The following is a 22,945-nucleotide window of genomic DNA, read 5'->3' on the forward strand; positions in this document are numbered from 1 at the left end:
ACAAGCCTGCCTTGACTCACATTTCTCACATGGGAAGAGAATAAGAAGGACATATTCTTGCTGGTTTTGTTCTAATAATAAGCATTATAGGAGGACCATGAGGAAAAATATAATTACTACTTATTACCTTACTGACATGCAGAAACTTTTGCTTTGATAATAGTTTAAAGCATACATGTCATTTCTAATTTTGCCATCTTAAACCTCAAAATAGTAATGTAATAAATTTCAAAGTTTATGTAAAATCTTGACAGAAATGACAGATATTCTAAGGGGAAATGATCCAAAGGTTTAAAATATGAGAAACAGCTTTTCATGTATTTTTGATCTGTTTCTGGTGCTTCAATAAAGGGAACTGGAGGAACACAAGTTTTCTTTATTGTTTTGTCATTGTATAAATCAAATAGAATTTTTCCAAAGAATTCTATGAGTAAACTGACAATGCACATATCTTGAGGGCAGAAAATATATAGAAACAATATCATTTCGATAATAATATGAATTTAAAAATGTTCTTCAGCTTTACAACCTGTAGATTAGGAAACTTTTACATATTTTTCTGACAAGTATCACTAAAAATTGATGACCACTGGGATTATAATGTTCTTATGAATCATGAAACAGTGATATCAAAATCCAAATTAAAAAAAATAATCTTAAACCAGGTGTGGTGGCACATGCCTTTAACCCCAGCACTTGGGAGGCAGAGGTAGGAAGATCACCGTGAGTCCAAGCCCACCCTGAGACTACACAGTGAATTACAGGTCAGCCTGAGCTAGAGTGAGACCCTACCTTAAAAAACAAAGAAAAAAAACCTTGCATTCACAGTTCCAGATTTGTGGTTTACTTTCTGGCAAAGTTTTTATTAATTCTTTTTTTATTTTTTAACATCTCTGTATGTGTGTGTGTGTGTGTGTACATGCCCATGTGCAATGCACACACACATATACACAGACATTGCGTGCATGTACAATGCCAAGCAGAAGGATATGGAAATCAGAGGACAATTTTGGGGTTGTTTATTGCCTTCTACCTCATCTTTCCTTCCACCTCATCTTTCCTTCCACCTCATTTGGATGTCGCACTATATTCTTTGCTGTGCACCCTGCAAGCTTCTGTGGAGATTCCTGTCTCCACCACCCATGTTGCTATCAGTGTGCTAGGGTTGCAGAAGCCCATGGTTTCCAGTGGGGCCTGGTGAGGATGAAACTCAGGAACTCAGGCTTGAGTGGCAAGCACTTTCTCTACTAAGCCCATCAAGGTTGTTTTTAAGCTATAACTATTAGCATTGAGTTAGTGCTTCTTCTGCTATAGGCATTGTCTTTCATAGATTGTTACTAGTTTTTTGTTTCGTTTTGTTTTTTCAAGGTAGGGTTTCAGTATAGCAGAGGCTGACCTCGAACTCACTCTGTAGTCCCAGGCTGGCCTTGAACTCTCAGTGATCCTTCTACCTCTGCCTCCCAAAGGCTGGAATTAAAGGCTACTGTTACTGTTTTATATCTATTTGTTTAAGTCTGAACAACTATGAAAATAGCTCCACCTTATTATACATAGTGGACCAATGCTCAGAGAAATGAAGCCTTGTTCTTTCCTACCAGCCAGTACAATGAAGCATTTGTACTGAAAATGTGATTTTTTAAAAATCACATTAATGTGCTACAAATCTGAAAGTGAAACTTAAGTGGTACCTCACAGTATTTTCCATGTATGCTTATTCTTCATGTTTTTTTCTAGAGTAAAAAGTAGACATCCCTGTCGGGTGTAGTGGCGCACGCCTTTAATCCCATCACTCACGAGGCAGAGGTAGGAGGATCACCAAGAGTTCAAGTCTATCCTGAGACTACATAGTGAATTCCAGGTCAGCCTGAACTAGAGTGAGACCCTATCTTGAAAAACCAAAAAAAAAAAAAAAAAAAAAACCGTAGACAACCCATAGTCACTTTCTTTTTCCTAGAGCACACTGATTATGTGAAATATGTATTGTATGCAGTGTAAATATACCAATAGTTGTCTGGCCTTAAGATTAGATTTACTTTATATAAACACAACATCAACACAATCATGCTAACAGATATGACAATAATATCTCACCACACTCTGTAAGAAGCCATGAGAGCGTGTACTAAGCAGCTGCTGGGAATTACAGAACATGGAATGTGGCCACAGGGCACTATCATGCAGGCAGATACTTTATTTTTCAAACAAAAACGTTTTCTTTTTAATCCCACAATTAAATAAATTTTTAAAAATATGAAACATGACATATTTTCCCCTTAAGGTGAAGTTTTACACTTATAAGGTGGTAAAAGAAGCTTTAGAACTCATGAAGGGCATGCTTCATGCCTTTCACTAGAACCTTAGGAAAGAACCTATCGTTCCAGTGTTAAATACTCAAGTAGCTTATAACACATGTTCAGAAAAATTATCTGGATGGTAAAAAACAATGCTGTTTTTAGATATTATGAGAAAGCCAGCAAAGCCCAGGGAACTGTGATGGCCTCAACTACTGACAATGACTGGAAACATCATCAAGTTCATGGATTCTAGAAGGAAATTAAGGATACTTGATAATTAGGTATCACGAAAGAAAACAAAAACAAACATGTTTGCTCTATGATATTTACAAGTCACCAAACCAAATAACTGAGACAGTGGCATTGGACTTGTATTATAAACCTATATAAATCAAGAGTGTTTTAAGAAGGCTAATAACCCAGTCTTTCCACATGAATTTAACTTTAATTCCTAACCTGCCCAGACAAGAGTCTCCACTGCCTTTTTAAAAGGCATTTCTTAAACAAATGGCTTAGGAAGTGCCTTTGTCCAGAATGTCCAGAACAGCCTGAGTTACAAACACAGGAAGCAGACATAACTGAATAAGAAAGATCCTAAGTATAGAAGAGCTTTATTTCTTATCAGTGTCTCAACTTCAAGAGATACTGACATTGTTTTCTGCTCATTTATCTCTTGTCTCTGGCAGCACTGGCTCTTGGGTCATGTGGCTCAGACTAGTATACCACCAGCTTTCTTTTCTTTTAAACCTGAATCTCTCTTTTTAAAATTTTTGTTTATTTTTTATTTATTTATTTGAGAGTGACAGAGAAAGAGGCAGAGAGAGAGAGAGAGAGAGAGAGAGAGAGAGAGAGAGAGAGAGAGGGAGAATGGGCGTGGTGCCAGGGCCTCCAGCCACTGCAAACAAACTCCACATGCATGTGCCCCCTTGTGCATCTGGCTAGTGTGGGTCCTGGGGAATTGAGCCTCAAACTGGGGTCCTTAGGCTTCACAGGTGAGCGCTTAACCACTAAGCCATCTCTCCAGCACCCACCAGCTTTCATGAGTCTCTATCCTGCAGACTTTTCAGTTTCTATAATCACAGTCACGTGACAGAATTCCACATAAATCATCCAATCAATCTCCAACCTCTCTCCTCTCTTCACCCTCCTCCTTTCTCTGTGTATCCTATTCATTCTGCTTTCTCTAAGGAATCTGGGCTTGGGTTGGAGAAATGGCTTAGTGGTTAAGGCACTTAACTTCAAAGCCTAAGAACCCAGGTTCAATTCCCCAGAACTCATATAAGCCAGATGCACATAGTGGAGCATGCATCTGGAGTTTGTTTGCAATGTCTGGAGGCCCTGGTGCACCCATTCTCTCTCTCTCTCCTTCTCTCTCTCTGTCACATATACACATAAATAAATATAAAAACATTTTTTGAAAAGATCATGAAACTTGCTTTAAAAATTTAACTAAAAAGCATAACATTTTAAAAAGGGACATAGAGCTGGGCGTGGTGGTACACGCCTTTAATCCCAGCACTCGGGAGGCAGAGTAGGAGGATCACCATGAGTTCGAGGCCATCCTTAGACTACATAGTGAATTCCAGGTCAGCCTGGTCCAGAGTGAGACCCTATCTCGAAAAACCTCCCAAAAAGGTGGGGGGTATACAGGGCTGGAGAGATGGCTTAGCAGTTAAGGTTAAGTAAAGGACCCAGGCTTGATTCCCCAGTACCCACATAAAGCCAGATGCACAAGGTGGTACAAGCGTCTGGAGTTTGTTTGCAGTGGCTGAAGGTCCTGGCATTCCCATTCTCTCTATCTGCCTCTTTCTCTTTCTCTCTCTCAAATAAGTAAATAAAATATAAAGCACAAACAAACAAAAAAAGTTATAGCCAGGCCTGGTGGAACATACCTTTAATCCCAGCACTTGGGAGGCAGAAATAGAAAGATCACTGTGATTTTGTGACCAACCTAGGACTACAGCGTAAAAGGGCCAGGTCAGCCTGGACTAGAGTGGGACTCTACCTTGAAAACAAACAAACAAAAAAAGGACAAACAAAATGTGGTAAAAAAAAAAAAATTATTTAATATGGTGATAATCGTGTGGGAATTTGTGTTTATATTTATTTGAAATTTTTTATGCTAAAGTTTTAAGAAATATTCATTCTCAATCTTACAAGCAATTTATGAATTCACAAGTATTATCTCAACACTTGGAAAATAGAGGCAGGAGGATCAGGAGTTCAAGGTCAGCCTCAGCTACACTGTGGTTGGAAGCCAGTATGGGCTATCTGAAGGCCCGTCTCAACCCCTACACCTCCCCCACACCGACACACACAAAAAAAAGATTTGCAGAGGTTTTCAAGGATCTCCCAACTCTAGAATCTCCCAAGCAAAAGCAAAGCCACGGATAAAGTAGTGTTTGATAGCTGTGTTTTTGCTTCTGGTAAGGATAAATCATTTCAAAACTCCAAGATAGTTACTGTTTTGCTAACTCTAAAAGCCTGTACGAGAGTAAATAAACAAGTCGAAACAGATCAACTAAAAGAGAAAAGAAAAATTATAACTTAAAGATATCATTACTTTATTTCAAATACCCTGAGTTTAATCCCATAATCTAAGGGAAACAATTTATCACAAGGTTTGACTTACGGCAACCAAGGGAAGCTTTTTATCTGGGAGGCAGGAAGTGGAGAGACAAATATGTAGGAAACTGGAATTTCCTTCATATTAACCTGACAAAAAATGCTGGACACCCAAGGGCCATTATATTTCCTAATCATAAACTTCTATATGTATTGTACTAGTAGTTAAAAAACATTCTTTGGCAGACTTCAATTTAACTTACATAACCTTCAGTTACAGCCAGAAGCTAATTAGTAATATAAGGTCTGAGAAAAGCAAGTTTTACAGGGAAATATACAGGGAGAAAAGTGAGAGTAATATGTAAGTACCCTAGCTAAAGGGCATAATTACAACGACATCACTCCTTGAAATCTGCATAATTATGTCCCAAAGACATTCTCATTAGTATCTTTTACTTTGCCACTAACTCAGAAAAGTCCTCACTCCTACATGGTTGGGAAATAAATATAAATTAAAAATTAAGACTTATACAAGTCAAATGCAATGTTTGCAAAATTCAGTGGTTGAAATTTTATTAAGTTCTAAGCAACAACAACCAAAAAAAAAAAAAAAAAAAAAAGACCCAAAAGCAAACGTCTTCCAGCAAACCATCACTATTATAAAAATAATATACATTTCAGAATATAAATGGGTAAGCTTTTGTCTCAAATTTCAGAGGGGAAAAAAGGAAGCTTAACCCACTTTTGGAAGACAGGAAGCTGCTTTTTCTGATGCTAATTCAAATTGAAATCTCTACTGACCAGCATTTCCTTTACTATGCAATGATACTGGTGCTTCTTGAGATCAGCCAGAAGCAGTTCCAAATACAGAATGCACTCTAAATCATTAAAAAGATGAAATTGTGTTTGGCATCCTTTCAGTGGTGAGTGCACCACACTGTACTCTCACGGTCTTGATTAGGAATACATTCAAGATATATAGGACAACTATTGATCAAGAGACTGTTACACTCAAGCCAGACACAGGAGCTCTCTCATATTATAGCAAGTTGACTGCTGCAGTCAGGTTCACATGGTTGGCAGAAATCACATGACCGAGGGCAGCTTATGGGAAATAAAAAGTTTATTTTGGCTTATGGACTCGAGGGAAAGCTCCATGATGGCAAGGAAAAATGATGGCATGAGCAGAAGGTGGGCATCACCTCCTCATCTACATTAGGTGGGCAACAGCAGCAGGACCGTATGCCAAACACTGGCAAGGGGAAACTGGCTATAACACAAATAAGCCCTCCCCATCAATACACCGCCTCCAGGAAGCGTTAATTCCCAAACCTCCATCAGCTAGGAACCCAGCATTCAGAACACCTAAGTTTATGGGAGACACCTGAATCACACCACCACATTGACTATGCATGGAGAAATAACTTACCTCTCAAAATTTGGGGCAGAAGACTTGAGGGAATATTAGTAAAGTTTCTTTCCCAGGACTTGAAGAAATTTTAATTCATTTTTAGGGAAAACACTGGCCAAAGTGGTGTTGATGCAAAAGCAGCGGAACCTGAGTTCGGATCCTTAGGACTCACATAAAATACCAGGCCCAGTGCTCACACAAAAACACAAGGTATGGAGGTAGGTACCACTGCTGTGACAAAACTAACCGTGAGGCTTGTAGGCTTCTTGGGTTGGTTTGTCGGAGTGATGTGGAAGGGTTTGGAAGTCTGGTCTAGAAAAGACCTTGACTACTGTAAGCAGAGCTTAATGCACCATTCTCAAGCGGGCGCATGGAAGACAAGAATGCCAAGAGAAGCATGGACAATGGAGGCCCAGCTCATGAGCTTTCCCAGAGGACAAGGGTGCAGACAGTTCATGCTACAGGCTAGAAAAGAGTTTGGCAACATTCTGCCCATGTCCTAAAAAACCTGAATGAGACTGAATTAAGAGTAATGACTAATTTGTTCGGTGGAGGGAATCTCAACACAGGAACATTCAATTGGTGCAGAGGAAGCAGCTGTGATTGTTAAAGAGATCAGCATCACTGAAAAGAACACTTCTGTGCTATACTGAGAAAAAAGATGCCCAGAGGGCAAAACCCTAGGCACTGAAGGCTCTAACTTGTAAGATGCCAACCCATCTGAAAAGAAGAACCAAGGCAACAGCAGCTGTGGTTGAAATGGGCCAGGCTACATCTTGAGCAGAAAGCAGAACTTGGCAGTACCACCCACACCATCCTAGTTTTAGAGGCATGAAAAATGCAAGATTGAGGGGGTTATGGAGTCTTGAGCTATACATGGTTCCAGAGAGCCACTGACAGCAGGCAATCTGTGGCAGTGTTAGAATCTTGCCAAACGACTGTGTGAAGCTATGAAGGTAAATCATAAATTAAAATGGCAGCCCCTGGGCTGGAGAGATGGCTTGGAGGTTAAGGCACTTGCTTGCGAAGTCTAAGAACCCAGGTTCCATTCCCCAGACCTACGTAAGCCATATGTACATGGTGGCGCATGCGTCTGAAGTTAGTTTGCAGTGACTAGAGGCCCAGTGTGCCCATTCTTACTCTTTCTCTTTCTCTTTCTCCCTTCCTCTCTTTCATAAGTAAGCAAATTAAAAAAAAAAAAAAAAAATGGCAGCCACAGAATGTCGGAAATGTCAATACCATGTGACATCTGCTAAGGAAAGCTTAAAGTTCAGAGTAGAGCTCCCCCAATAGTCAGGCTGTGAGTGCATCAGACAACAGAGGTAGAGGAGTGAGGCTACCCAAGCCCAGATGATTCCATCACAAGTTCAAGACATGAACCTACAAGATGTAGAGTTTTCCCTGCTGGATTTTAGTCTAACTGAGGTCTGATCATTCCTCCCTATACAGTGGGGAGCTTTACTTTGTACCAGTGCCTACTGGAAGAATGTAACTTATTTACTACCTCACAGGAGCCATAAGTTAAACAATTGCTTTGCTTGAGAACAGAATTCGGACTTTTGAACAGTGTTGGGACTGTTGAAGACTGTTGAGACTTCCAGAGATGTACTGAATACATTTTCATTATAAGACTCTGAACCTGTGGGAACAGAGTGGATGGCTATGGCTCAAAAGTGACACATTCATATCACATTGATGAGGAGAAGACTTCTGATGGATAATCTTGGTTGACAACTTGACAAGACTTAGAATCACTGTGGAAACAAATCTCTGGGTCTGTTTATAAAGGGTTTTCCAGACTAGATTAATGGATTTTCTAGATTAGGTTAGCTGAGGTGGGAAGACCCACCCTAAATGTGAGCACTGCCATTTCGTAGGCTGGAGGTCCTTGTGAGCTGTAGAAAAAGGAAAAACTGAGCTAAGCATCAGCATTCACCACACTCTGCTACCTCACTGGGGACTAAATGTAACCAGCTGCCTAGATGTCTCATTAGTAATGGGCCCTTCCTGACAAGTTGAAGCTTAAACATTATTTTAAAACAATTTTATGATGATTAGTAACTTCTACAGTTTTATGTATTTTAATTATCTTATTGATTGCACCTTGAGGCCTTTTACATAAAGAATGCAATTTGAATAATGCTGTAGTAAAGCCATTTAATCTCTGTTTACAACTATTTTCTATTCCAACTAGTAATAACTCCTGCCTGTGGCTACAGAGGCCTGTGTTTTATACATGGATAGTTTTAGAAGTTGTATCATATAGGTTAACACTGCTAAGGTCACACGGCTTGTGTACCACAGAAACAAATCAACTCAGTCTGACTTCAAGTTTGTCCTCTATACCACTTCTTTACAACCTTTTTCATGTCATATAAAACTGTGGGGGACCATATTAGACAGACAGTTTCTGGACTATGGAGGGATCTTACAATCTTATGTCACACTCTAACCACACCTATGCCCCATCTATCTCAGCTCACCTCACCAGCTTCAGTTGAGAAATTCAACTTCTGTCTGTGTCACCCAATCAGACCTCTCTTGGGCATGCACCCTACCCAGGTGTCAGTGGATTCTTCCTCTGAGCACAGGCCTGGTGGCTGGGATACCTGGTGCAGCTGTGCTGAGCCCAGACTCTAAGATATATCTTTCTGGGCCCATGGAGAAGTTCCTTATCCTCTCTGGCCCTTGAGCATACAACACTACACGTGGGTCTTAGTTCTGGTAAGATTTATCTTTTTTCAGGGTAGGAAGGAACATTTTTATTACTGTTTTTTACTCTTTAATCTCTTTGGAAGCACACGTCTTTTTTTTTGTTGTTGTTCATTTTTATTTAGTTAGTTGAGAGCGACAGAGAGAGAAAGAGGCAGAGAGAGAGAGAGAGAGAATGGGTGCGCCAGGGCCTCCAGCCACTGCAAATGAACTCCAGACGCATGCGCCCCCTTGTGCATCTGGCTAACATGGGTCCTGGGGAATCGAGCCTTGAACCAGGGTCCTTAGGCTTCACAGGCAAGTGCTTAACCACTAAGCCATCTCTCCAGCCCTGTCGGGAGCCATAGAGCAAAAGCCTCTCCATTTTGCCTGGGCCTGCTCATAAGCTGACTCATTACTCAGAAAGCTGATCCATCCAGCTTTCTGTTAGGTACTTCTGGAACCGGTCAGCAGGCTGCTTACAGAATCTTATCTTTTGCAAAAGGCCAGTTTATGGTCAGGATGTGAAGCCTGGTGCAGTCAGGATGTTAAGCTAGTGAGGCAAGATTAGATGAACACCTAATTACATCCCCTCTAGGTGTCCTGACAATTCCTTGCCCTGGCCATGTCCCCTCCCCCCTACAACTCCTTGCCCTGACCACATCTCCTTCTCCCTACAACCCTATATAAACCTACGTGTAAGAATAAACTCTCGAGGCCGTGACAAACATCTAGCATGGTCTCCTTCTTATGTCTGTTTGCCTTGTTTCATTCAGGTTAATTTTCACCTCGCTTCTTTGTTCGACTCCCCGCTGGCCAGGGCACAGCCCAGCACACATCTTTTTGAAACCTCTTGCCACATATTTTTTTTTTTATCAAAGGTCCATGTTCATTTACATGGGCTCCTGGAGGATGTGGTGTATCTCTCTGCTCCCCACTTTACCATCCCTTCCTCATCCCTTTCCCTCCCTCACATCCTGGTGATATGTGAATAAAAAAAATCATTTTCTTTAGTCTGGATTGCCAATTCTCTGGTTAATTTACTGACAGGAACTTAGGACTTGGGGTTCCAGAAAGTGCTCTGACCCCAAATTTCCCTGTATCAAGATAGTATTTAAAAAACACTCCAGCATAAAGCAAAAATGCTGCTTGCAGTCAAAGGCAACAAGCTTGGAATATTCCAGGCCCAGCCTAGCTTCCCCAACAGTTCACAGAATCAATACTGGAGTATACTGAAGATTCACATTTCAGTTATCAGTTACTGGTCCTGGCATGTACGAGGGGGTTAAATGTAAGCATGGACTGCTGACAGGGGACAAGTCATTACACTCATGTTGCTCACAGACACAAAGAACAAGTAAGAGCTGAAGAACTGCAGTGGCTCCACCGGATGGTGCTGGATGTCTGTAAGGGTAATACTTTAAACACTGGCTCTCAGTGCTGAGTTTGCATCAATTTCATGTGAAAAGTTTTTAATACACAACTTGTGGACCTGAATATACACTCACAACTCATAAGTGAATTGTTTAATCCCTTGGTGCAAAGGTTAACAATGTAAGTCTGCTCTGAGTCATACTACCAGTCAGATTCTGGAACAAAAGACAAGCTTTTTAAACAGTGCTAAGTGTTCCTTGACCCAGTTATGACACCATGTACTAGACCTTTTGTTTTGCTGAATGTCCAACACAGCCAAGCAAAAGCAGCTGAGATTAATGCTGCAAGCAATCTGACTGACGGAACACACTGCTGTGCACTCATAGAAGAACTCTGCAGTGCAATTGCAGTGGCTGAGACAGTTCACAGCCAAGTCCTAGTGAAAGGGTATGCTTTACAGGTAAGCTTTCTCATCCTCTAAATAAAAAGTTTGATAAATTTAATCTCTTGTATACAAGGTAAAGTTTTTCTTCAGGTAGACTAGCAAATAAATTATAATTACAACTAAGAAAAGTGTATGAGGGCTGGAGGGATGGCTTAGCAGTTAAGGTGTTTGCCTGCAAAGCCAACAGACCCAGGTTTGATTCCCCAGGACCCATGTTAACCAGATGCACAAGGGGGAGCGCATGTCTGGAGTTCGTTTGCAGTGGCTGGAGGCCCTAGTGCACCCACTCTCTATTTCCTCCCTCTCTGCTTGCAAATAAATAAACTAACTTTAAAAAACTTATTTTTTAAAAAAGTTATGGAGTTTTATTATAATTATGTAAGTACATTTTATTTGCACATAGGACAGTTGCATTTATTTCAGGAATCAAATAAATTATTTAAGAAATATGACACTCGAAGAACTTCAAACACCAGGACAGGGAGATGAGGTAAAGCACTTGCTTTGCAAGCATAATCCTCAGAACCCAATAAAAATGTCGAGCATGGTGACACATGCTTGTCATCCTAGCACTGGGCATGTATGACACAGTTCCCTGGGGCTCACTGGCCAGCCAGTCCAGCCTAACTGTGAGCTCCAGACCCAAACCAGATGAGCTGTCGTGAAAAAGGTGGATGGTGTTCCTGAAGAATGACACTCAAGGTTGTTCCCTGGCCTCCCGTGACTGTAGACTCATGTGGACTTGCACGACCATGAACACACAAACACATGCACACATATGTACATACTCTGAAAAACCTTTAAATACCCTTTGTAAAAATCATTTACAAATCAAAGAATCATATTATAAGTGTGACGTTAAGATGGCTCTACCCCTTGCTGATGAAGAGTGCGCTGAAACTTTATTGTTTTTAAAAACTGTTTTGTAACTCGTGTGTGTGTGTGTGTGTGTGTGTGCGCGCGCGCGCACGCACATGTTGCCATGCTGCATGTGTGGAGGTCAGAGGACAACCTCAGGGTGTCCATCCTCTCCTTCCACCTTCTTTGTGACCAGGTCTCTCTTGTTATTTTGCCACTGTATACATCAGACTAGATGGCTTGTGAGCTTCTGGATTCTCCTGGGTCTGCCTCCTTTTGCCAAGGGTGTACTGGAATTATAGACTTTTGTGACTTCGTGTCCAGCTTTATGTCGGTGCTAAGGAAGATCAAACAGGTTGGAAGCTACCAAACCAGTATCTTTAACCACTGAGCCATCTCCATAGGCCCATATTGCCGAAATTTTAATCTGTCATAAATATTCATACAACTTTATTAAATCTAGAATAAAATCTCTAGATTATGTAGTTAATATTCTGGAAGCAAAGTACACCAAAGCAAATGGTTTTCTTTGAGATCATTCATAATGGTGGGGGTGGGCAGTGTTTATTTGTAGGCATATGTGCAGATCAGGTGGATGGTGTTTGTACCCTACCACCTTTGAGGCACTGTCTCTTGAAATGCCAGGCTACAAATGAATGTCAGACTAGCCAGCCCACGAGTTTCGCATTCTCCTGACTCTGCTTCTCATTGCTGCATCAAACCACAGGTGTACCCACCACTTTGCATCCAGCTCGATGAGGGTTCTGGGGAAATAGAATGGCAGGGTTTGAAAGCCATCACTCTTAACCACTGAGCCATCTTCCCAGTCCCTTATAGATGTGTTTAAATAGTGAAATTCCTTATCCTCTAGTAAATTATGCACACCCATACTCATTCTCTGTGTGTGTGTTTATGTGCCTGTGTGTCTCTGCATCACTTTCTCTCCCCCCCCTCCGTGTATGTGTATGTACATGTGTGTATGTATCTGTATCGTTTTTTTTTTCTCTTTCTCTCAAACAAATAAATGAATGAATAGATTTTTTTTTAAGTGTAAGTTTAGTTGGTAAGTATTCTTCATTATATGATTAATCTTTTTCAGGGAGAAAGAAATCACAAAATAAACAATATATAATTCATTTCATATCACAGTGCATGCCACAAAGTAAGACTGATGTCATATTTGCAATGAAAATATCATAAGCTGGCATTACTAAAGAAAGAAACGGGGAGTTGTATGAGTACGAACACTATGGAGAGGTTTCAAAGCAGCTCCTCGGGTTATGGTCATAAAGTTGCTGTCCAAAGCTACTCTAAGAAAATTGTGTCAGCTAAACCAAACATTGCAAGTTGCTTTCCCTTGACTTGTTCAGAGTACCTTCCAATTCTCAAAGTAACTTCGTATGTGTGTATGTGCATACATACAGATGTATCTTATGTATGTTTGTTTTGTTTTTGTTTTTACAAGATGTGGTCTCATCCTGTAGTCCCAGATGGCCTCAAACTCATAGCGCTCCTTCTGCCTCTGCCTCCCAACCAAGTGCTGGGATTAAAGATGTGTGTCACCATGCCTGGCCACAGAAATATTCTTAACTGAAATCTAACCCAGAAAGCAAAATTTCAGACATATAAATGCTATTGGGAGCATACTTAAAAAGGAGAAGACACCTTTCTTCATCTTTTGTTTAACACTTAGTAGATTAATATGTGAATTTCTGTTTACATAACACTAGGCCCATTTATCCTTGAGAACCTTCAACTATATTTCTTTTTTTTTTTTTAATTTTATTTATTTGAGAGCGACAGACACAGAGAGAAAGACAGATAGAGGAGAGAGAGAGAATGGGCGCGCCAGGGCTTCCAGCCTCTGCAAACGAACTCCAGACGCGTGCGCCCCCTTGTGCATCTGGCTACCGTGGGACCTGGGGAACCGAGCCTCGAATCGGGGTCCTTAGGCTTCACAGGCAAGCGCCTAACCGCTAAGCCATCTCTCCAGCCCCCCTTCAACTATATTTCTATATATTTTTAAAATAGCCAGGTGTGGTAGCACATGCCTTTAACCCCAGCACTCAGGAGGCAGAGGTAGAAGGGTGGCCATGAGTTCGAGGCCAGCCTGAGACTACATAGTGAATTCCAGGTCAGCCCGGGCTACAGGGAGACTCTACCTGGAAAAACCAAAAATAATAATAATAATAAATTAGTTAATTAAAAATATACCTAACTTCAGACCAAATTAAATTTCATTTATTGTTCTGAGTTTTCCAACTCACCTTGTCTGGATCCATCTTTCCTTTGATAAATTCTTGCTTCCAGAACTGCAAAGCCTGTTCCAGTGTTAAGCCGATGCCCTTCAGGAAGAGGCCGTACTGCATGCGGCCTCCATGACGAAGATGATGAGTATCTCGCAAGGCCTTATGCAACTGCCGCATGCAAGGTGGGAAGGATTTGGTAGAAAGCTAAAAAAATAAGTTTTGCCAATGTTAAAAACTACCAGTCCCCTATATTTGTTTTGTTTTTAAATTCAGTCAAGTCAGAATTTTATAAAAAGCCATAAGGAAATATTACTGTGATTGTAAATGAAGTTTTCTTAATATTTTATATTAAGTAGTGAATATTTTAAATACATAAGGTTAGATGGTAATAAGTTCTTTTTTTACCTACTTCCTTTTTGAATTAAACTTTTTTCTTTGGAGATAATTACAGAACCACATGTTAGTTGGTTCTAGTAATAAATAATACAAAGAGATACCATGCTCCCAATTTCCCTTAAAGTAAAGCTATACAAAATTACAGTGTGTCATGACAACCAAAACCTGCTGGACTTTCCTGAATGTTCTCATCTATACTCACACTGTCTCTGTGCAGAATTTTTTTTTTTTTTTTTAATGCAAGAAAGCAAGAATGAGGAAAACAGAATTAGAACATCGGGGCCTCCAGCCACTGCTATCAAACTCTAGGTACAGGTGCCACCTAGTGTGCACATGTGACCTTGCATGCTTGTAATACTTTGTGCATCTGGCTTACGTGGGACCTGGAAAGTTGAACATGGGTTCTTAGGCTTTGTAGGCAAGTACCTTAACCACTAAGCCATCTTTCCAGCCCCACAATGTTTAGTTCTGTGTGAGTTTATTACATGAGTGGGTTCACAAATCTATCACCAGAGCCAGCATGCAGAATAATCCCATCACCACAGGGATACTTCTTATTTCCTTACATATAAATTCCTGCTTTGTGCACCTTGCTCCATCACCCCTTCCCTGTTTCCCGGCCCCTGGAAACCACTAAACTATTCTCAACTTCTGTAAATACTGCCTAAATAAAGTCACACACTACACGGCATTGGAGGATTTCAAAAAAAGAGAAAAACTCAGCATAATTCCTTTGTGAGTCATCTAAGTTCTCACAACTAAAGTGATTTCTCTTTTTAATTACCACAGTAGGGGTGTAACACAATTCGTGTAACGATTTGCTCCCTGAACAACACTTAAATTATTTCCAACATTTTGTTTTAAATAAATCTGTTATGAACACTTTTGAAAAGGTTTTGTGTGAGCATAAGTTTCTATTTTCCTGAGATAAATGTCTAAAAGTACAATTGCTGAGGAGCAGATGAAAATAAGAGAAATGGGACGTGGAGGGAAAATTCAAATGTGTTTCATCAGTAGTTTAAAAAAAATGCAGGTCTTTCCTTTAGTGTCAAAAATAAAATGTCACTGCTCATTTTTAATTTTTCAGTTGCATTCCCTCTACTGTCCTCAAATATGTCATTTCAAGACCTGAATCCTCAGGGCCTCATTTGCTCCCTGGAGAGCTTGCCTTGTGAGAAAGAACAAGTTTCACCTTGACTTTGCTATTCCCTCTAGTGACCATCTCATTTCTCTTTATCCTTTCAAAAGAGCTAAAATTTTCTATTCCCACACTAGTTTATTCAGATCTCTATCATCCCTTGATGAATCACTAAAAGCCGTTTGGCTCATTTTCACTGGCTCCTTTGGTTCTTTCATGCTATTACTTGACTATTTTACCTAATCAAAAATAAATAAATAAAAGCATTCAGCTCTGTTAATAAGCAAAAAGGTCCCCCTCGATGACTGATACCTTTTCAATTACATATGCTAGAATAAATACTTATTCAGAATTTTAGAAAACAAGATGAATAAGACACAATTTTCCTTTCAATTCAAATAAGGAAAATAATAATAGCAATAAGTGAATCCAATGCTATGTCAAATTTATACTATGCATATATATAGTCTTTACATATACATATAGTATGTATTATGAGGACTCCAAGAAAGGCATAAATCAAAATGCCATGGGGGTGCCCTGGTGGTGGTGGGGAGCTAATCTGTTACTTTACCAACAAGGCTACTTGCTAGTCCACCATCTCAGGTTCATGTTTCATAGTTCATCATCCTCTGGTACTATCTAGTATTCCCTTTCCCCCCGTGCCAACTAGCCACAGACAACTGATTCTTCAAGACACAATTCAATTTTAGCTTCCCTTGGTGCAGTCCATCAACAAATATTTATTGAACACTTATATATGCAGCCCTAGCAGCCACCAAAGAAAGAAGTAAAAAAAAAAAAAATCTCATCTTCAAAGAGTTACGTTCTAATAAAAGAGCTTACATTCTAATGTGAGGAGACAATGAACATGAGCATGAAAAGGCAGGTCTGATTTCAAAGCACTGTAAATAAAATGAGATCAAGTGTGATTAGGATGAGGTGCCTTTATCTGGGAGACACCAGAAGCCTCTCTAGGGAAATTGCAATTTTACTAAAATATAATTTCAGTTTGACTCCAGCTAAGAGAGGATCCAAAACTACTGTCCACAGTAAGAAAATTGGGAAAAAAAAAAAAAAAAAAACCTGAGAAGAAATGAATTTGGTATGCTAAGAAACCACGCAGCTGGAAAATAGTATAAGTCATAAAAAAGCAAAAGACAACACTGAAATGTGTGAATAAGCTTTATAAGCAATGAGTTCAGATCTCAATCCAAATATGATGGAACCCTAGAGGGTTTTGATGGTTTGATAAAGAGAATACTGTTACACTATAAACAGATTACATGAAAATAAGAATGGGAGCAGGAAAAACACTTAAGAGGACCTAAAAGTAGTCCAAATAATGGAAGCGACCCAAGAAAATGACTAAAAATGAAGGAGGAGGTGGCAAAAAGAAAGTAAGACCAAAGGAAGGGAAGAAGTGCTTACAGTACTGCCTCCCAGACACAAAGCAGCCATGCTACTCATGACCTCGCAGTAGCTGATGCTACCTACCTAAGACCTACACTAGCAGAAAAAAGTGATGACATCAAAATAGAAGAGAGCTTATTTGGAGAGAAGGGATTCAGTGGAGGGGGAATTTAATTTAGGTGGGGAAAATAAAGAGGATCATGGGATGAGATTATAATCATATATTTTCTATAGTTATGGAAGTTGTCAATAAAAAGTTAAAAAAGAGAGATTGTATGAGCAGCACATAGTATCCTGCAAAAGCCAAGAAGAGCATAATGCTAATGTCAAAGACCATTAGATAGGCATAAAAATCATCAAGGAATAAGAGGTTGGTGTCGGCAACAAGGAGGTATAAGGTTGTTACATCATCACAGAGCTTAAATGGAGCTGAAGCTCTGACTATGAAGGGCATGAAAGTGGCCATGTGGACTAAGGGAGACATTCCCCCCTACCCTCACCAGGAATGAGAAAATGCAAATTTTTGCAAATATGCTAATCATATGATGATGTGAGGCTCAGACAATAGAGACATAGAAGTAGGAAGCAGTTCTGCCTGGCATGGTGGCGCACACCTTTAATCCCAGAATTTAGGAGGCAGAGGTAGGAGGATCACCACAAGTTCAAGGCCAACCTGAGACTACATAGTGAATTCCAGATCAGCCTAAGCTAGAGTGAGATCCTACCTTGAAAAACAAAAAAAAAAAAAAAAAAAAAAGTAGGAAGCAATCCAAATAAAGATATATCATCTATATTACATAGCAGAGGGGTCCCAGAAACAGAACTACACTGTGGTCATCATAGTACTTAGCAGAATTTTTTTTTGGGGGGGGTGGGGTAGGCAGGATCTCGCTCTAGCCCAGGCTGACCTGGAATTTACTACATAGTCTCAGGTTGGCCTTGAACTCACAGCAATCCTCCAACTTCAGCCTCCAGAGTGCTGGGATTAAAGGCATGTGCCATCACACCTGGTTTACATTGTATTATTACACATTATAATACTCCAAAGTAAGGTCCATGAAGGTAAGAACAATTTGTTTTGTTCACCTCTGTTTACTGTTCAGTGGCTAGTATATAATTAATAGGCTCAATATATATTTGCTAAATGCATCAGTGATTATATTTTTATGCACTCCCACAGTAGGTAACCAAGTACATAATTGCTTGTGAATGTAAAAACACTTAGAGATAGAAATAGAATTAGTTTCCACCTCTTCGTGTAATATAAAGAAATTATGAGGAAGGGGAGAAGTGGGAGAAAGGAGTACTATAAGTAAAATAGTTATTTAGAGGAAACTAAAAATTCACAGACCCTTGAGAACAGATTTCAAATTAAACATGTAAGAAAGACAATGCTATTGTTATTTCTAGGCAGATTAACTGTTAAGTACTAGATTATAATTTTTCAAAAAGGAAACAATTTATTCTGCTCTAGCATACTTTTTGCTTCTCAGCATTAAAAGCTCAATATATTTTTTTAATTTATTATAAGTCAATTGGTAATTTCTGAATGAAAGTTATTTATGGCTGGCTTACTTTTTTATTTTGTGGATAGAGTGCAAATTCTATTGTGCATGAAAGTGAATTCTAAAACAAAGTATATCAAAGTGCACTATTCTTTCATTCTGTTACAGAATACAAATGAGACAGAGCTAAAATGAGCTACACATTAATGTAGGGATCCCAAAGATGGCAGACTCTGCTTAACATTATTGGTGACTGCTACTAATGAGTCTTGTACCTCATTGACACATTAAGTCCCAACCGCTATACCTTGGAATGTGACTTTACTGGAAAATAGGACCTTGAAAGAAGTGACTAAGGTAATATGAGATCACAGTATCAGAACTGAGTGTGATAGAAAATAAGTATATCCTTAGAGGAGAAAGAAACACTAGGAATGTATACCAACAGTGGAAAAATGATCTGAGGACACAAGACAGCCATCTCTAAAGCAGGGAGAAAGGCTTCAAAAGAAATTGAATCTACTATGACCTTGAACTTGGACTTCTAGCTGGTAGTTGGTAAAAAAATAAATAAATAAATATTTAGTTGTTTAAGTTGGTATTTTGTTATAACAGTTGTAGCCAACTAACTCACTTTTCTTTCTCACAATGTTTATGGTATTTAAAAATAAACACATAAATAATATCTAGTGATCATTACTTAAAAGAATTTCCCTTTGGAATAAACTGATTAAATTCTGTTTTTACTAAACTATAAACATTTTTCCCTTAATTTTGCTTCTCCTAAATTAAAAAAAAAAAAATCAGGGCAAGGTAAATGGGTCAATAGTTAAAGGCACTTTTTTGCAAAATCAGTTCTCCCAGGTTCAATTCTCAAGTGACCCATATAAGCTGGACACAAAAAGCCAGCAATTATCTGGAGTGCATTTGCAATAGGAAAAAGCACTGGCATGGTCATACACACATACACATGAAAGTAAATAATTTTTTAAAAAAGAAAATTACATGCACAAGATGAAATTGAAAAAAACAATGATAAGGGCAGGAGAGATGGCTTAGTGGTTAAGCACTTGCCTGTAAAGCCTAAGGACCCCAGTTCAAGGCTCAATTCCCCAGGACCCAGGTTAGGCAGATGCACAAGGGGGCGCACGCATCTGGACTTCATTTGCAGTGGCTGGAGGCCCGGGCGCACCCATTCTCCCTCCCTCTCTCTCTCTCTCTCTTTCTCTTCCCCCCCTCCTCTGCCTCTTTCTCCCTCTGTCTGTTGCTCTCAAATAAATAAATAAAAATAAAACAAAATTTTTTTAAAAACTATAAAAAAACTAAAATAATGAGAAAGCAATGAAATAACATTCTCTCCCACCTTCCCAAAAATCTCTAGTTGAAGAAAATCTGTCTTAAAAGCACTTGATACTTACCAAATCAATTTGATCTAAAGAAATCTTCCCAGAATTTCCTTGTGTACTATAATCTTGACCAGTGTAAGAATGACTAAAAAACAAAAACAAAAAAGGAACAAAATATTAAGATCTGTAAAATACTTTTGATCATATCACAGATAATTTCTAGTCTGATAAAGATTAAGGTCATACTAAAACATTTTATATGTGACCCTCAATAAACATATAACCAGGTATTTTAAGTGTATCTTATAAAACACACCTAATAATTTACCTAAAAATAATACAAAAATAGAGTAATAGTCTGGATTTCCTAATTCCTAGTCTAGGGCATTACTTCTAGTCTTCAAGCATAATACAGACTGCTAAAATTCAAGCCTTTATCACTTATGCCCTTAACAATATTGCAACCATGCCAAAAAAAAAAGCACTAAGCAGCAGGTCCTGGGAAAGTTATTTAATCCATCTGTACCCACATTACTTATGTGTAGAATGGAAATAATGGTGCCTGCTTTCAGTGTTAAAGAATATCAATGAAATAAATTTTGTTAAAAGTCCTGACATATAGTAGTCACTGTTTATGAAAATATGTAATAGTTTAGGTATTGATCTGTGGACAGAGGGCTCAATGCTCATGCTGGAGTACCTGAGTGTGATCCCCAGGCCCCACATAAAAAGCCAGACTAACACTGATGGTGAGATAGGAGGCAGGGACAAGAGAATTTCCCGGAGGCTTCAGGTGAGCTCAGCAAAGAACAAAATGAGAATCAAGTTCAAAAAACCCTGCCTCCAATGAGGGGACAGGCAAGAACCAATCAGAAAGTTGTCCTCTGACCTCCACATGCATGCACACACACTATAATGTTTGAAATTAAAAATTCATCATAACTAAAAATATTTATCAGTTCTCAGTGTACAAGGAAGGAGTCTTTAGCTGTGTTCTTTAATAAAATCTTTACAGTCATCCCAAAGAAAATTATTTTACACTTAGTAAATGAGGAAACTGGAGCACAGAAGGATTAGAAACACATTAGAATCCAAAAGCAAGTCTGTAGTACAGTAGTACAGTATGGATACAAAGCTTTGCACTCTTAATTCCCTGTCTCTTCACTGCACTCTTCCCTATAATGAATGTCTCTCTGGTACAAATTAGGAAACACAGCCTCACATATACTATCTAAGGCATCACAATCATAAAGAATTCCAGTCTCTCCACTGTGACTTGCTCAGTGTAGAGTGTTTCTGCCGTACCACATACACACTCACGGCACTGTAAGAGGCTATTTCCACAATTAACTTTACTGACTAAATAATAAGTTATGAAACAAACCTACACTAGTGGGCTTGGAGGTTGCAAGTACTAAGCTAGGAGATTGTTATATTTAAGTGCAACTTTCTCTTTTCCATAGTCCTCCTTCCACAGGCTAAGAAGGGCCTGAGAATTTCTCTGAAAGTAGGAGGAGTGCAGTGATACAAAGAGTGACCATCACTGCACTGAAGACAATTTAAGGACCAGAACCAGAAATACTCTTGGTCATAGCCCAATTTGTCTCAAATAGAGTGAAGTCACAAAGACAAAATGCTCTATCTATCCACTGCCAGGGAGAAGAAAGGTTAACCAATGACGACAACCTCAGGCCCTTAGCACCTAGATGGTGCCTGAGGGATCTAGGCAGACAAGTTTTACTAACTAGCCTTATCTGCATTTATTTGCCTTCCCTTGAGTTCCTGTACTCAGACTCAAAAGACTATTCCCCTTGTTTTGCCATTTCTCTAAATCCACTGCCCTTGACTGAAGATGTCATACATGTGGGAATTAAACTATTAGTTCCCTGGATATCCCTCCCTTGTACATATAAAATACACATGCTAATGGACTTTTCTCTTATGAATTTGTGTTTTGTTAAAAGAACTTGGTCCCACTAAGAACCTATTGAGATTAGAGAAAAAGATTATAACTCTTGCCCTAAAATGTCTATATGCTAAAAACATATCTTCTTGTCTCTTAAATTATTTCTTCCTCAAGTAGTAAATTTCTGTCAAATATTATCTCATTTGATCTGGTATATTCCATTAACCACAACATCACTATGACATACAAAATTCAAGCTGAGTTAAGCTGACGGCTGTTACTTTAATGTTTTACAGTTTTATATATAACATAATAACTATTTCAATAAAACCCCTAAAAATAAAAATGCATTTCACTTTCCAATATATCTGATAGTAGATGAAAGAGATACCATAGAACAATGGAAATCTGGGAGTTTAAAGACTTCTCTTTTGGTTTATAAAATTGCTAGTTCTATAACTGTAAAAAGTCATTTAATTATCCTGATTCTTAACATCTTCATTTGTAAAATGGCATTAATAAAGTCAGTCCCGTCTCACAGAAATGCTAGTGAGAGCAAATTAAGTGGTTTATTCAAAGTGCTAATTAAAATCAGTATATCTTAATATTAATTAAAACAAGTAGAGTATATGGAATAGCTTTGACAAGTAAATTCAGAGATAAGAGAATGGTAAAGCAGATATAATGTGCCAGTACAGGAGCCATTCATTGCCCAGCTGGGTACTGAGCCCTGTAACCCTTGGTGTCTCAGTATATAAATGAAAGATGATGAAACAATCAATGTTCAGATCAGATAGACAAAAGTACTCCCTAGGTAATAAAATGATACACAGACATGATCAGAGATACTCATGGATAAAATGGGGTGAGTGATCACCACACCACAAGCAGAGCATGGGACACATGCCTGCAATTCCAGCACACAGGACAGGAGGATTGTGAGGTCAAGGCATTTTGAGCTACATAACAAAAATGAGATCAAGGTTAGCCTGAGCTTCATAGTGAGATCTTGTTCCAAAGAAATAAAAACAACAAAAGAAAAAGCCATGAACATTTGCCTAAGTGACAAGCATTTGTAATAAAATGCTTGTTTTTCAACATTTTAGTAGAATATACAAAAGAGCTCATTTCTAAAATGGGGGGTGGGGGAAGTAAAGGGCAAAAGAATGGCGAGATTAATTTCAGAGAGCGCACAAGTAGAGTACAGACACACAGCCGAAGCAGAAAGAAGGCGACTCGCCACATGGGAGGATGCACAGAGCCCCCCCCCGGGGGGGGGGGATGAAAACAACATTGTTAAACATTCATTCAGAATTAGAATTCAATTCAAAATTAAGAATGCTGTACTAATTTA

At 39.1% G+C, this 22,945-nt stretch overlaps 1 protein-coding gene across 1 annotated transcript in view; it reads right to left on the bottom strand.

Annotated features, from left to right (window-relative positions):
• The window catches only part of Prim2 (DNA primase subunit 2), a 180,072-nt gene that overhangs the window by 38,611 nt on the left and 118,516 nt on the right, over positions 1-22,945 (bottom strand). Inside the window, exons 9-10 of the mRNA XM_004668191.2 lie at positions 19,758-19,830; positions 13,906-14,091 (exon numbers count right to left, since the gene is read on the bottom strand). Coding sequence (XP_004668248.1) covers positions 13,906-14,091; positions 19,758-19,830 — 259 coding nt within the window. The remainder of the gene's footprint in view (positions 1-13,905; positions 14,092-19,757; positions 19,831-22,945) is intronic.

This window comes from Jaculus jaculus, chromosome 8 (assembly GCF_020740685.1).
Source record: "Jaculus jaculus isolate mJacJac1 chromosome 8, mJacJac1.mat.Y.cur, whole genome shotgun sequence".
Classification (NCBI taxonomy): Eukaryota; Metazoa; Chordata; class Mammalia; order Rodentia; family Dipodidae; genus Jaculus; species Jaculus jaculus.